Source organism: Scomber scombrus, chromosome 12 (genome assembly GCF_963691925.1).
Source record: "Scomber scombrus chromosome 12, fScoSco1.1, whole genome shotgun sequence".
Lineage (NCBI taxonomy): Eukaryota > Metazoa > Chordata > Actinopteri > Scombriformes > Scombridae > Scomber > Scomber scombrus.
The window spans coordinates 14,566,233-14,581,153 of record NC_084981.1 but is presented as its reverse complement, the minus strand read 5'-3'; the positions used below and the strand labels follow the sequence as shown (position 1 = coordinate 14,581,153).

At 38.4% G+C, this 14,921-nt stretch overlaps 1 protein-coding gene across 1 annotated transcript in view; it reads left to right on the top strand.

The window, feature by feature from the left end:
- Window positions 1-2,320: 2,320 nt before the first annotated feature.
- Window positions 2,321-14,921, top strand: part of hpse2 (heparanase 2) — a 52,367-nt gene continuing 39,766 nt past the window's right edge. Inside the window, exons 1-3 of the mRNA XM_062430071.1 lie at window positions 2,321-2,601; window positions 5,156-5,310; window positions 6,297-6,458. Of these exons, the coding sequence (XP_062286055.1) occupies window positions 2,321-2,601; window positions 5,156-5,310; window positions 6,297-6,458 (598 nt within the window). The remainder of the gene's footprint in view (window positions 2,602-5,155; window positions 5,311-6,296; window positions 6,459-14,921) is intronic.

Below are 14,921 nucleotides of genomic sequence, written 5' to 3'. Positions count from 1 at the left end.
TGTTTTATCAATCATTTTACATATTTCTAGCGTTACCGAACTAAAATATTCTTCGTGTGTGTAGACTGACAAAGTTAGGATGCTGCATTTATGCAGTTTAAACCTGATCTTCAGCTCTGTCCAAAAAACAGCAGGACTGTCGATTACTAAAAGAGGTCATCCTTATAATAAACGGTGCAACATTCACAGCAAAACCTTAAAGGAAAGGAATAAAGGCCAAATTACAGTAAGAGATTGAAATGCTGTGAGAACACCAACACCATAATTGCACAGACATACATGTAATTTCCTTTTGAAATATTATACAATTACATCGATGTTTCGTTAGAGTAAAGTTTCTTTTGACTTTCCTCAGAAAAACATCCTCAAACCTATCAGTGACAAGCTAAATGTCCCATAGCATAGTTTCATACTTTAGAGCTCATTCAAGAACTCGTTATAATATATCTTAAATATGTATAAATAATATATAATATTTCATTGAAAACAAAAACTGTGGTTACATTGAAACCACATGTTGACTATGAAATCTAGCTGAGTCGGAATTACAACATCTACACGAAGTAGTCAACTCTTAGTTTTCTGAGCTGCTATTCGGATTTCTGCCTGTACGGACAAGGAAGAAAACATCTCAAACACAGAGCTGGATCAAGCAAAAAGAAAGTCTTACTATGATACAAACAGGTTTCATCTTTGTATCACAGTGTTTAAAGTCTATCTGGAACTCAAGTGTGGCCTTACTACAACTACATTCGCCTTTTCACGTCAAGTTGAAGAGTTAACAGAATATGTTGTACAGATGCGTCATTACTAAACAAAGCCTCTGAGATGTTTTAAACAATTTTATGGGGAACTTTCGTGCGTAAAACTTGAAACACTAACACCACCGATCATTTTGTGTTGCGGTTTAATGCATTCGTGAGAAGGTGTTGCACGCCGTGATAAAAAAAAAGAAGATTATACTGTGCTCTACTCTGTTCATTTGTTCTAATGTAGTTGGCTGCTCATCTGTGGGACGTCAGTGACCTTAAACGACCACTTCTCTCTACACTGACCGCCCGAGGAGACCCTGGCGCGCTGCGCCCTGGCGAAATCACGATGGACTGCACTGTGTTTTGTGTGTCTGACTTAACAATGGCCCGAGAACATCTGCAGAGAAAAGTCATATAAAGACTTTATAGGTGAGTTCCATATGTAGGAACTCAAATTCCAAATTGAGTTTAAATGTTTTTGTAAAAGCGGCCAAAATGTTAATGTTGTCATCTCCATATGCCATAGGTCTTATAAAATGTGTAATCAGTTATTTGTCAAAGCGACTTGAGCCTGTACAGTATCCAGAAAAATCATGTTGAGAAGATCGTATCTCTTGTCAGAGAAGCAGGCCTTCTTTTGTTCTCTTGAAGTGTTCAGCCTGAAGGTTGTTACAGGCCTATACAGCAACATCCTTTTTCTGTTAGAACATTTAATTTACAACGTGAGCAGCGATGAAGTCTTAACATTGGCAAGTGGCAACCTTCAGTAAGTTGTCCCTTTTAGTATGATGTGCATGTCAGTTTGTTTCATCAACAATAAATACATGATGGGAAAGCCCAAGTCTACGTGAGTTCAACGTAAAGTTAATTGCGCTATAAGAGGGGTAACAGAGTGTGTTTTGTTTTTTCATATGAAAGTATTTTATACATTTCCCACCAGTCACACACAATTATATATTATTATATTTACAAAGGGAGTCTACGGTGCGTCAGTCAGCATGTCTAAATCATTACTCAAGAAAGAAAGAAACAACCTAACAACGTATACTTGATAAGCAGTTGATAAAGAGCACTCTTTAAAGTTTGAGTCTGGCTTTCTATAAAATTGTATTTCGATTATTGCATATTTCACAGTGATTAAAAAACAAATAATGTTAATATGATCATGTAGGGCATCGCCATCAGTATTTACAAGCACTCACCTCTTAAGACTAAACTGTTTGCCATATGCTGAGATAACTACTTTTGAGCAGTTTGCACTCATACCTCAGAGAACCTTAGAGGGGCGGTGCTGCATCCTCTCCTCCTCCCAGCTTCTGGCTCTCACAACCGGGAAGGCTGGCTTGGGGCGTGCGCTCTTGTGTGCAGCTCCCCAAAAATACTCAGAGGGGCGGGGGGCTGAGGGGTGAGACAACTAGACAGGAAGACAGATCCAGATCGATGAGACCGAGGTAAAGAACCAACATCGAACTCCGCCGCAGCAAAGTTTGTTTAGTTGTTGTTGTTTTTTCTTTTCACCTTTAAGCCTCGTTACGCGCACTGATCCTCCTGCTCTCCACACCAAGAAGATGCCCAAAACCTCAGCACGCGTATTCCCATGGTCCTCCTTGTGGTTGGCATCTTTGGCTACTTTGGTTGTGCAGTCAGTGCTCTCTTCCTCCTACTCCTCTTCTTCCTCCTCTACATACCAGAGACCTGCAGCCGGTGGGAAGCGACCGGGCTTCATGGAGAGGACGCTGATTCTCCTGGACGTCAACACCCGCAGTCCGATCAGAGTCCTCAACGACAACTTCCTCTCTTTGCAGCTGGACCCCTCGATCATCAAAGACGGGTGGTTGGACTTTCTGAGGTACCAATGAGCCTTCCTGCTTCCCAACAATACCTCTAGTATTTTCGGTGGTTCTTTTATTAATTACGCACGCAGCCACGTTGTCTGAATTGACATGGAAAGAGCCAGTATGCTTCTTCCCCACTCATAGCACTGAATGGTCACCAATAAAGGGGTTTGTTCGAGACTGGCAAAATCCAAAACTGTTAATATATAGACAGGAGATAATTTATTAAGGCAACAGTAAGAATTAACGATTGCTGAAAAGCTTTTACGTTCATACTGCTGTTATAAAGTGTGCCGAATAACAGTAGAAAAAATGTGTGACCTTTACCTACATGCTCAAGGCAAAAAGTCCATTATTAACTCTTGTTTTGACGTTTACACTAAATAATACAAATCAAATTTCACTAGGGTCCAATACCAGCAACGTTTTGATATTTTTTTTAATGCAAGGTGAACTTCTGCAGTGTAAAGGGACTGTCTGCACTTTGGTGCGTTTCTTAAAGCAGTCGAAACATCCCAAAAGACACACAATCCTTGAGACCATATAGAACCGGAGCCACTGTCAAATAGTTTCAAAAGGATTATGTAACATGAGATTTTTAAACTAAAAACTAAAAACTTACCAAGAGTTAAAATGCTAGATTAGCTTGAATTTAACATTGCAGTACAACCAGCATGCGGCCTAATCAATGATTACTTTCTATAGCCCAGTAAGAAGAAATGTTATTCAGTCACATTGTTCATTTCAGCTTCTAAATAATATCAGATAGATATAGATCAGAAATTGGTAAATAAATAATTTTGCTTTAAATAAGAGGGCAATAAAGTCACTCTAAATATGAGAAAATGCCACAACGAGGAAAGCCTTTGTTGTAGTGGCTAAATCGCTGTAGGCCACTGTTGGTCTTCGTCAGGGCTTAAAAAAAAAGACAAAACGGGTGCGGTCTTACCTATATATAGTAGCAGCAGTCAATGCGAGGCAATTACACGACCCAGATAATAACATGACATGTGAAACAAATTGAAAATAATGACAAAACAAAACATGAGATGAGATTAGACAGAAATATTTACACGTACATCACATCTTAAATGGAAAATGTGGACCCGTTACCTGGGCTGTGAGGAAAAAAAGGAAAGCATATAGGAGAGAAACATGTGAAGGCTATATTCTCATTGAGGCCAGGTTGCTTTAAGTCATCCAGTCGATGGATTCAAAATGCTTCCCTTTAGTTCAGTTTCCGTATTGTCAACCCCCCACCACAGTCATTTCTTTTCCATATAAATCATGTTGTTTAAGGTATGTAGCCTAAAGGTCATAAACTGGAAATGTACTGACAAACATGTAAGGTGAGTTTCACATATGCGCTTTGTTCTTCTCGTTATAAAAGAAGGTTTAAGAAAAACTATTTTATCATTTTACAGCAGAAATGCATTGTAAACATTTTTAATTTTAATTCCAACACATCACATAGCCTGTCTTTGCTATTCATTAATCACTAATATCTCCATAACCACATATAAACAACTTTCTTCTGGTTTAGTTAACTGTTTCTCAATATGTACATTTAGCTTCATTAACTCTAATTTGGAAGTAGGCTAATAAGGCTGAAATAGTCAAAACAACAAGTAGTGTGCCCGTCGGCCGTTACTCTGCATTTTCATTGTGTTGTATAGGAGCTGCGGGCGAATGACGCAGGCTGTAATAATAATTAAAAAAAAGTGGTCATTATCAGAAAAGTCTCCACATCTTGTTTCTAGAAACATCAAATCTTCTCATGCCCTTAATATATTAATATACCTATATAATATATCTATGTATTGATAACTTAATATTCTTTTTAATGTCAGCTGTTGCTATTCATACGTGTACAGTGTTTCACAGTTTCAACAGTTGCCTAAGAAAAATGTTGATAATAAATTATATATGCCCATATCAGATAGGCTGTCAATAACAATTAATTCGAGTCTATGCTTTAACTTGCAGAAATAATCAAAAATAACTTCTAAGTTGGATAAATATAAAATATAAAAATATAAAAGTAGACTAGACCTTAATTTCATATATGTTGTTGGTCTTCATAAATGGTTTGAATTTAAAATAGTGGAGAATAAACCCATTCACCTTTTACAAGTTACAAATGTGTGTATTAATCATTCATTCCTCACCCTATACTGTACCTACAGTAGGCTAGCTGCTTTCTAATGTTGTTTTTCTTCTCCACCCTTCATTGGATGACAGATGTTCGCTGCCTGTTTCTTGGGCCCATTGATCCCAAAGAGAAAAACAAGACGGACGTTTTGAGTATTTTAACAATCAGTGCGAACTTAAATGTTGTTTTGTCCCTTTTATCTTTTCTCATATTTGAACACTAGGTCTGAAATAAAGCAAACTGAAAGGAGTGAATTAAGATTTGATGGGAACTGTTAAGAAAGAACAACGATTCGCTTTCACGTTTTTTACAGACAGTTTCTGCTCCGCCCAAATAATCCGTGATTATAAAACACAAACAGACATAATTTCAATCATGAACGCACGCGTTTATGTGTGCTTTCCTTCTGTCTGTAGCTCCAAGCGGCTCGTGACCCTGGCGCGCGGCCTGTCGCCTGCTTTTTTACGTTTTGGCGGAAAACGCACAGACTTCCTGCAGTTCAACAACCAGAAGAACCTCGCCAAATTCAGAGGCCCGGGACCAGACTACTACCTGAAGAACTACGAAGACGGTGACCACACACGACACTTGTCCTTGTTTCAATGTGTATTTTACTTTGACAGAAGGTGTAAAGTTAGGCGACCGCAGTATTTTTTGGCGTCACAGTATTTTTTGACTCACGCGCTTATTAAATTTAACAGCACAGGCTATTTAGTTACGTTGTGTATTTTTTCACAGCGTCCATTTCCTTATAAAACACGATTAAAGTTTATTAGGTGGGCCTACCAATACAAACTATAGCTATAACAGCCCTGCGATACCTTCATAATGAGGATTATAATGTTCAGTTTTTAGTTGAAACTTGGTTGAAGGTCATGCAGGAGTTTGTGGTGCTGTTGAATTGTGGGTTATAGTCTGCGGAAAGTTGTTTCTATTTATTTATTTTTTAAATTAGTCCCCCATCATTGACATAAATACAAAATATTAGAAACACCTCTCAGTATAATCACGTTCAATTTAACAGCATCAAAACCTACAGTTTCTAACTATATTACCATACAGTTGAATTAATACCACTTTGAAACAGTTAATCTGAACATAATTTAATGACAGCTGGATTTATGACAGGATTATTCTGACTATCAGTTAAGTGTAGGCTGCCTATTAAACTGACAGCTGTGTTGAAAACTGAGGTGTTGTAACATAGTATGTATGTTTGTGGCATAGTATGTATGGTTTAATACACATTTGTGTATTAACGTTTTTTGTTTTGTTTTTTTTAACAACATTTTTACAACTACTACTGACACATGCCATGTGAAAAGTAACACATGTGTGTCTAAAGGAGACACAAAGGTGTGTTAAAAATGACACATCCTTTTAGGTTTCAACAGGTGGTCCAATCATGATTTGAAAAGCAGTTCTGAAAAGAAACAGGAAACAAAGAAGAATACTGGTTTTAGGTTTCTGATTCATGGCACTTTGATCAAAATAGAGACGTTATCAAATCCATGACAACAAAAACATTAAAGAATTCACTATTTTGCTATCTTGCAGATATAGTGCGCAGTGACATTGCACTGGACAAGCAGAAGGGCTGCAAGCTGGCCAACCACCCTGACATAATGCTGGAGCTGCAGAGAGAGAAGGCTGCCACCACACAGCTTGTCCTTCTGAAAGAGCAACTGTCCAACATCTACAGCAACATTACAATAACAGGTAGGAGATCACACACACACACACGAGCACCATGTGCTCCTAGCCCAAAAATATAGATTCTCCTTGTTGACATAACATCGTCTGGACTAGTCTGTGGGTTATGCACTCAGCACACACATGTGTATGTACACCCACATGCATACACACACACACACACACACACACACACACACACACACACACACACACACACACACACACACACACACACACACACACACACACACACACACACACACACACACACACACACACAAGGTTCAAAGCATGCCAATGTAAACCATCAGCTTTCAGAATGACAAATGTAATTTGTGAAGGAGGAATGTGGGGATGGATAGAGATTGCAGCAGCAGAAGCTAGTGAACAGAGCACTGACATTTTCACTGGTTACAGCTAACTAAACCTGACCACAGAGAGAACTCTGGAGTCCTGATTTTGGGTAGGCTGCATTTCTTATCTGTCTCCAGGATTGACTGAGAAGGAAAGGAACTGGAGGGGAAGAGTAATTAAGGAGTTTGTCTGTTAAATTATTACACTTTATGGAATCCAAAAATCTGTACATATCTGTGAGGACTGAGTCAATGTCAGAATGATCAGTTAACACAGTGTCTTTATGGAGCTGGGAAATTCAGTGAAAAGTTAGTTTGTTAATGTAATCTACAGGATTAAACTAAAGGTATAAGAAATGGGTCTCCACCACAGTTAAAATAAACAGCACGAATGCGTGGATAGAAGTAAAAGAAAAATACAGAAAAATGTATGAAGCATTTAACAATCTGTGGCTTTTCACAGCCCCCTAAGGAATACAAAAATCAAGCAACAGCAATAGATAATAATATACCCGAACTCCAAGTCTCTGCTGCTATTCTGCCTACTTACACACACGCACACAGTGGGAGTGTTTTTTTCCATGGGCAGGGTCTTTATTCCAAAACAGTGTGACCTAGAAAGTAGTTTTTGAAAGCCAAAGAGCACTTGGAAAAAATTGCGAACTCCAGGAATTGTTCAGCAACTCGATGAAAGAAAATACATAAATTTTGTGGAGTGAAAATCGTACTTGCAAATCCTTTAAATGGTGAAAAGTTCAGATTAGGTAATGGACAAATTGAATGTTCACTGTAGTTCCAGACAAATATGAATTATAGCAGTGTGTTTTGAAATGACATTGATTAATCATGCAAAACAAATGATCCAATTCCACCTCAAGTGAACTCAGTGGAATCTGTCGCCATTATGTTTGGTCATTACACACACAAAACCAGTGGATTTGCATGAGTGGCTCTCCAATGTGTTTTTCATGTTTTCAGAAGGTCTAAAAACATGAAAAACCCTCTGTGACCGTCTGTGTGCTGCTGTATGAGTGATAGAGGCGGATACGAACAATATGCATCAGCCACGTATTTTCAGATAGTCTCAAGTGCAACAGTCAAAACACGGCCTGGTTGCATTTATCAAAGTAGACAAATATATAGAACAGTATTTCAACCTGCTTGTGTGAGGAGTCAGTTTGGTTCAGTTCAGGTCAGGAGTTACCTCGTTTAGCACCCTGTCATTAATTTTGTAGTACAGCTACTCTGTAAAAGTAGAGGAATGTGAAGATGTTTCATACAGGCCCATTTTTTGACATAAGACCATGATTCAGATAGATCTTTTTTGATCAAACATGCTTACATTTACGTGATGATATTTTTGTTTTGACAATCTGTTTTCAGTACACACAAGAAGAAAAATAGTTCGCAATATGAATATAGGAAGGTCAAAAAGTCAGAAAATGATATCAGGTGGCTGTGTGCCATGTTTAGGACCAGGAAGAGACAAGATTCAAGCCATGTCACAATTACCAGTCAATGTCTTGTCCCATATTATTATTAATAATATTAATGTTGTATTGATACATTTCCTGGCTCTACATCATACCATCATTATCTGTAGTGTTATATTCCGTTAAAAAATTGCAAACTAATAAAGTCATGGTTTGAGTCAACTAACTTCTGTCTTACATGTGGTACAGTGCTATGTTTCTCAAAATTAAGACCACATTTCCCATAAACTCTGCTACTTCCTGTCACAAAAAGGATGTTATCCATGGACTGTATATAATGTATATACTTATAGTCTATGATGTTACCACTTGGTTACTTGGCTCAGTGGCAGCATAGAGGCTAGCAGAGTATGTCAGAGTGTGTTCCTTGTGATGGTCAAGTAAAAATAAACATGCTAATGATTTAGTGATGATACGAAAATGCATAGTTCCTCCAGAGCTCCTTTTAATGTGATGCAAACTATAATTACTTTGGTCACATGCCTAAAATGTCAATGTAAATATTAAAAGTGATTTTGCAAGTGGGGAATAATGATGACGTATCATTTGAAAATATTGATGCAGTAAAACTTATGATGACAATGAATCACCGCTCCGTGTTTTTTTCCCATGTGCTGGACATTTTTGCATCATTTGACTGATTGATTAGGGCCCTATGGAGGATTTTGTCAACTTAAATGTGAACTCCTGGTGTGATGGTTCTTATTAAAGGGTGGAGGTGGAGTTGTGAGACGGAGGGCGGCGCCGTGCTGTTTTTGAGCAGGTGCCATAGTTGTTATCAGACTGGATAGCATGGAGGCAGGGGCGAAGCCAAGCAGAAGGACTTTATTTACCCAAAGCCGATTTACTGTGAAGTGTTCTCACAGAAACTCTCATTCCTCAAAGCACAGACACAAGCTGCAGGTCTGCCCCTGGGAAATGTTGTTCAAACGTCTGAGGATATTCTTCAACGATTGTTTGTGAAGGTGGAGCTGCTGTTTGCTTTCCGTGGTGGAAAAAGTTAGTTTTGAGCTGAATTTAACACACAGTGACTGTTGTCGTGGTGAAATAGATCAAAAGAATACGCACTGATGTCGCTGAAAAGGTTATGAAAGATTAGTGTGAATATGTCGGCATAATGGCCACGTTAGTACACTCAACTGAGCTCTAAGTATGTTGTGTAAACTAGAATCTGCACAGAGACCTCACATCTCTGTGGTGGAGAGAGTAACAGGGATACAGAGGCACAAGGGAGGTGTTTAAATACGGTCTGGTAACAATCAGCCGAGATCCATTCTGTGTGTGTGTGTGCGCACGCATGTGTGTGTGTGTATCTGTATGAAGGCAGGTGGTGTTTAAAGGTCCTTTAATAGTCTCGCTCCATCCTTTTCCACTCACCACTGTCTGACCTTTGACCCAGGCTTGTTAGAGCTATCAATAATGGGGCCACTCCAAGCTAAGAGACACACACATGCAACAGGGGTTTATGTTGAGAAAATTCCCCCGAGCTCAGACAAGGTCACGGTCAGCGTCATCTCTGTCTCTCTGCAGGAGTGCATCCCTCCATCAGGGATCACTTCTTCGTTTCTCTTCTTTCTTCCTCTGCCTCCTTCTTCTCCACAACTTTACACCTCTCCCTCATTTTCCTTCTCATGTTTACTGTTAGCTTAGCTGTGTATATTGTGACTTCATGTGAAAGTCCTATGTTTATTTGACACTTCAGAGAATGAGGCAGTCAATCCGTTCAACTTGTGACCTCAAAGGCCTCGTACGTGTGTTTAAGGCCCAAAGGATAAACACAACTCAATTTAGGAATTCCTATACTGTGTTATCCTTGTCTTCTAAGGCAGGCTGATCAATATTTGCGAACACGGACTTCCCAAAACAGAGAAACTGGTGAACCAAGAGTAAAACATAGGATGTTATCAGTTAAGAGTTCTGCAGCTGCTCATGAGACCCTGAATAGGAAACGTGTTTTATTTTCCGTTGGACCTATCAAGTATTTTTCTTTGAATGTTTTCTTTCTTTTTTTTTTAGTATTTAACAAACATTGCGCATAACTGGAAAAAAAAAGAAAAAGAGCTAATCAATTTGCTTGATTTTGCATCTGTAACTTGTTTAAAAATGGCAATACTCACAGAAAAGCTGTGTCATTGTGCCAACACAAGGTTATATGGTATAAAACTGATATTTGTACATTCATATGTCTAACATTTAAAGCTCCTTTAAAGATGTGCATTAAGAAAATAAAACTTATATACTCTATACCATGTATTTGTACAAGCAGTCTCATAATAAGTTAAAAAATAGAAGTAATTTATAGTTATACTTAAAAGTTTGGACACAGTTTCTCATTCAAGTTAATGGGAAAGTGTGTCAAAACATTGGACGTGTCCTGTATATTAAGAATATAGATATATAAAATGAGCAACATTAGACATCAGCTCTCTAGCTGCGTGGCATTATTTGGGATTTTTAATTGAAGGTATAATCCAATGATGTTGGGCCAGTTCTTTTTATGCTTTTGGATGCAGGCAGTCATCATTCGACATCAGTGGAAATGGGTGGTGGGGGTGGTAGGCTGGGAAGAGGAGCCATCTGGATGAGATGGAGGGGCTAAGTGTATCCTCAAAAGAGAGCTGCAGTAGCCTAGTTGGGAGATTTTAACATGGAGCAGAGCCGAGGGCTCACAGAGAGAAACACTTTTTGTAAAGTACAAATGTAAATAAATCTATACAGTACTGCGGACAAGGAACAATACACCTCAAGACAGCTGGTTCACACTTATACACCAAAGTAATAAGGCATATGAGTGTAAATGTAGCAGTAAATCAATAGATTTCCTTGCAGGAAGGAAATGAAACAGAGCTAACAGAGGGGGGCAGAAGACTGATTTGACACCATGTCTCAGGATCCACAAGTTTATACTTTCATTGATATTCTAAGCTTTGGTCAGAAGTTTCACGTGAAAGAGAGTTATTTTTAATGTAGGTGAGTCAAATGTTGGCTTTGTAAGCAGGCAGATGCAGACTGACATCATAATGTAAACTCTCCTCTCTCTCTCTCTCTTTCTTAGTCTGATCTCACGTGCATAGTATCAAGTGACACGAATGTTAACAGTGTCTAATCAGTTGTTAGGTTTAAGTAAACATTGCTGAGAGTGAATCACACACTAATACCTGAGCCTCTCTCTTTGAACTGACACAGAGGTGCAGCCACCACAGCCAGAAGCCTCTCAGTGGGAGCTATGGGGCTCCATTGAAAAGAAACATAAGAAGAATGACAACATAGAAAGTGTTAAGCAATACTGCGCAAGTGCAGCATTACACAGAGCGAGGCCATTATTTTTCAGTGGAGATAGCGGCTGCTCTGTCCTAAGCAGCTGATGAGCCACACTAGTGTGCACTGCCCTGTTTTCCCACCAGATTTTGTAGTCAAAATCCAATCTAAACAATATAACTTTAAAGAAGAATGAATGAAAAGTTTATTTTGTAACTCTTATATTCTCCAATCTTACCAGGACAAAACATAACAGAGGGTATAGGATGGTGCAGTTTGTAGCATCCTATTTAAATGCTTTGTAGGATGAGTAATGGGCTTTTTGCACTCTGTTTCATACAGAACTCCACTCTCATGTAATTGGTGTGAAACTGCCCTACAAAAAAGACATACATTACAGTGTTTTTCAATTGCTTTGGTTTAACTCTGACATCAGAACTTCAATGTCTAAAAGCCTTTCAGTAATACAATAACAGAGAAGATTGAAGTGAGGTTCATGTCTCTGACAAAAGACATTATAAGTCACTAAATGGGACATAAAGGCAGAAGGTTAAAAATCTGGAAAGACAACCATTAGGAGCAGACACAGTGAGGGGAATTTACTGAAAATCTGTGAATGGCTTAAGATAAGATAAGATAAGGTATACTTTATTGTCCCTGGGGGGAAATTTGATGTGGGCAATAGTGCTACACACAGCTGCAATCAACTTGGATACAATACATACTAGCCAACAAAAAAACTACGGTGGTACACCAAAGACACAATAATAAATTACAACAAAATAAAAAAGATAGGTAAAATATTGCACATGCCTTGTGAGATAAAAGACATTTTTTTCATCAAAACAAACTGGCACAGCTGTCTATAGTCAGAGGGCCTCTAGTTATAACTTTCTGTTTTTACTCATTTGAAAATCAAAACATATTTTCTTGCAACAGTGGGAAACATGCTCTATCCTTCCTATTAGTTCTGCTATACGACTCATCCAAGCCTTTTATCCACTCTTTACTTAATCCCATGTTGTTTAAATGTCTGTTGTAAAGAAGCAGTAGAATTGTTTGTCCAACATCCTTATCTCTGTGTTTAATATTCCCTCAATATGAATATGCACACAAACCAGGCAATTGTGGCGGAGTCGGTTTTTGGTGCTGCAGCTGCTTTAGTACCCTTCCCATCTCCGGAGTTTCTCCTGCCAAGTTTCACACTGTAACACCGCAGTGCAGCCAGTTGCCGTGACAGCGGGAGAATGAATATAATCTGCTTTGATTTGTTGATATCCATAATGATATTATTGGATATGAACAGCCGTTGTGGATCTTGGAAAGTCCAAGGGTAAAGCAAAAAACATTAAAGGTTGTGTGTTTGTTTTCACACATAACGGATGGCGCTGGGGTTTGCTTTACTGCACTCGGACCCGGACCTCTCCTGTTCTGTGTCGCCAACAACTGAGAGGAATCAAAACTCATATATCTGCAGTGCAGAGCAGGAAGTGTTTTATATAAATACAATGAGCTTTGAAACTTCATCAAATACAGTACCACATACAGAATTCAACAGATCCTCGTGTCTCTGACTTGTCTGTACAGAAAAGTAAAATTAAATTAATATTGTTCTCCTTTAAGAATGGATCATTATGTATTAAGTCATTTTAAATATTTGTTTTAAGGTGAAAGGTTTTGTATTAAACTCTCACCTCACACATTACTAGTCAAATATTTTGTCTGAATTTTTTTTCCATTCTCTTCTGCTTTTTGTATTCATTATCTAAGAGTCATGTTTTTACACATTTTCTACCACTGTTTTTTTTTCTTCCATTTTATCAAAGTAGAGACAGCAAGAGAACAAGGGACAGGTTCATGCTGACAATCTCTTCATTCAGATATGAATGGAGAGATTGCTAGTAAAAAAGGCAAACTGAGCTCAGACAAACCTTCTGTATAGAGAATCTATGTCCTTTAATTTTGATCGGCTTCCTATTCCAAATTGACTTTGAATTCTGTTCTGTTTGGATTTACAGTTTCATGGCAAGTTATTTGTGGCACTAGATTAAATGAAGCCAACTATCAACACACTCTGGATGATCTATTAAAAGCAGACCCGGGAGTGCAGTGAAAATCGCCAACAATTCTGCTGGCAAGAACCAGGCACAACAAATTGAAAACTTGGCATGTGGTGGTTGCGTGGAACACCAAAGCCAGTGGCTGTCTGAGTCTGGCGGTTATAGCCAAACCTGTCTGGCAGCTACTGAACTGCACCCACACTCGAGTAAAAGAAATGGGATTCTAATATCACCACCAAAGTTAGTAAATCTGAACATTGAATCATGAAGAACTTAATTATTTGCACAGCTGAGGACATTTTAGGCAGTATTTCAACCTGTTTAAACTTAAGTATTGTCTCATCTACTGATGTCTGTCTGTGCAAAAAAAAAGACTTGATTGATTTGTTTTTGGTTTTTATTCAAAACAATCTCTGAACAAAATAAGTTTTAGTGTCATACACATGTGGTTTTCAAGGACTCTTGGCTGCATCTTCATCTTTTTAGAGCTGTTGTGTTTAAAGTCATGTTTGTTTATAAGTGTACATCTAATAAATACTTTTTTAAATAACTTCCATGATTAGATTACTCAACTTTATACACATACCAAAATGGTGCATTAAACTCTTAGCACTAGAGCTGCACACATGGAGGCTCTGTAGGGTATTACACAAAAAACGTATAATCAAGGAGCATTGTCATAACACAAATACATTTAAAATACCCCAACTTTTGTATATTATTTATTTGGCTACATCTGCTCACTTTTTTTCAGGCTTACCTGTCAGTTTACAATTGTCAGTATTGTAAGCTCAGCGTGACAAGCTCTTGATTGCCATATTGCCTGCTTTTTTTTCTTTACTCTTTCCACATGGCCTGCACAGATCCAGAAGTGTCTGTTTTTTCCTTGATAGAAAGAATACCTAGTGTTTAAATCATGGATGGACATAACATGTAATTCCATGTGTTTGCAATATGCCCTGAGAGAAGTGCCAGCAACCTGCAAACGAATGTCATTTTAATAGCCTGATGCATGGGAAATGTTTGAAAGCAGTCCTTCCTCTCTTATGATTGTTTGGCATGACATCCAACCTCCACATTTTTCCTCAGAACTCTAGAAAACATACGTTTTGTGTCAAATTTCAAATCACTGTACTCTTGAGTGCTCTGAGCCAGTTTGTACCAATGAGATGGACCTGTATCAGAAATGCTGGTACCTCTTGAGTCCATGTGTATACATACCGTGTGTGTGTGTGTGTGTGTGTGTGTGTGTGTGTGTGTGTGTGCGCATGTGTGTCTGCTCCGTATGGGTCCAGATGAAGTTGTTATCCTGAGGGGAAACAT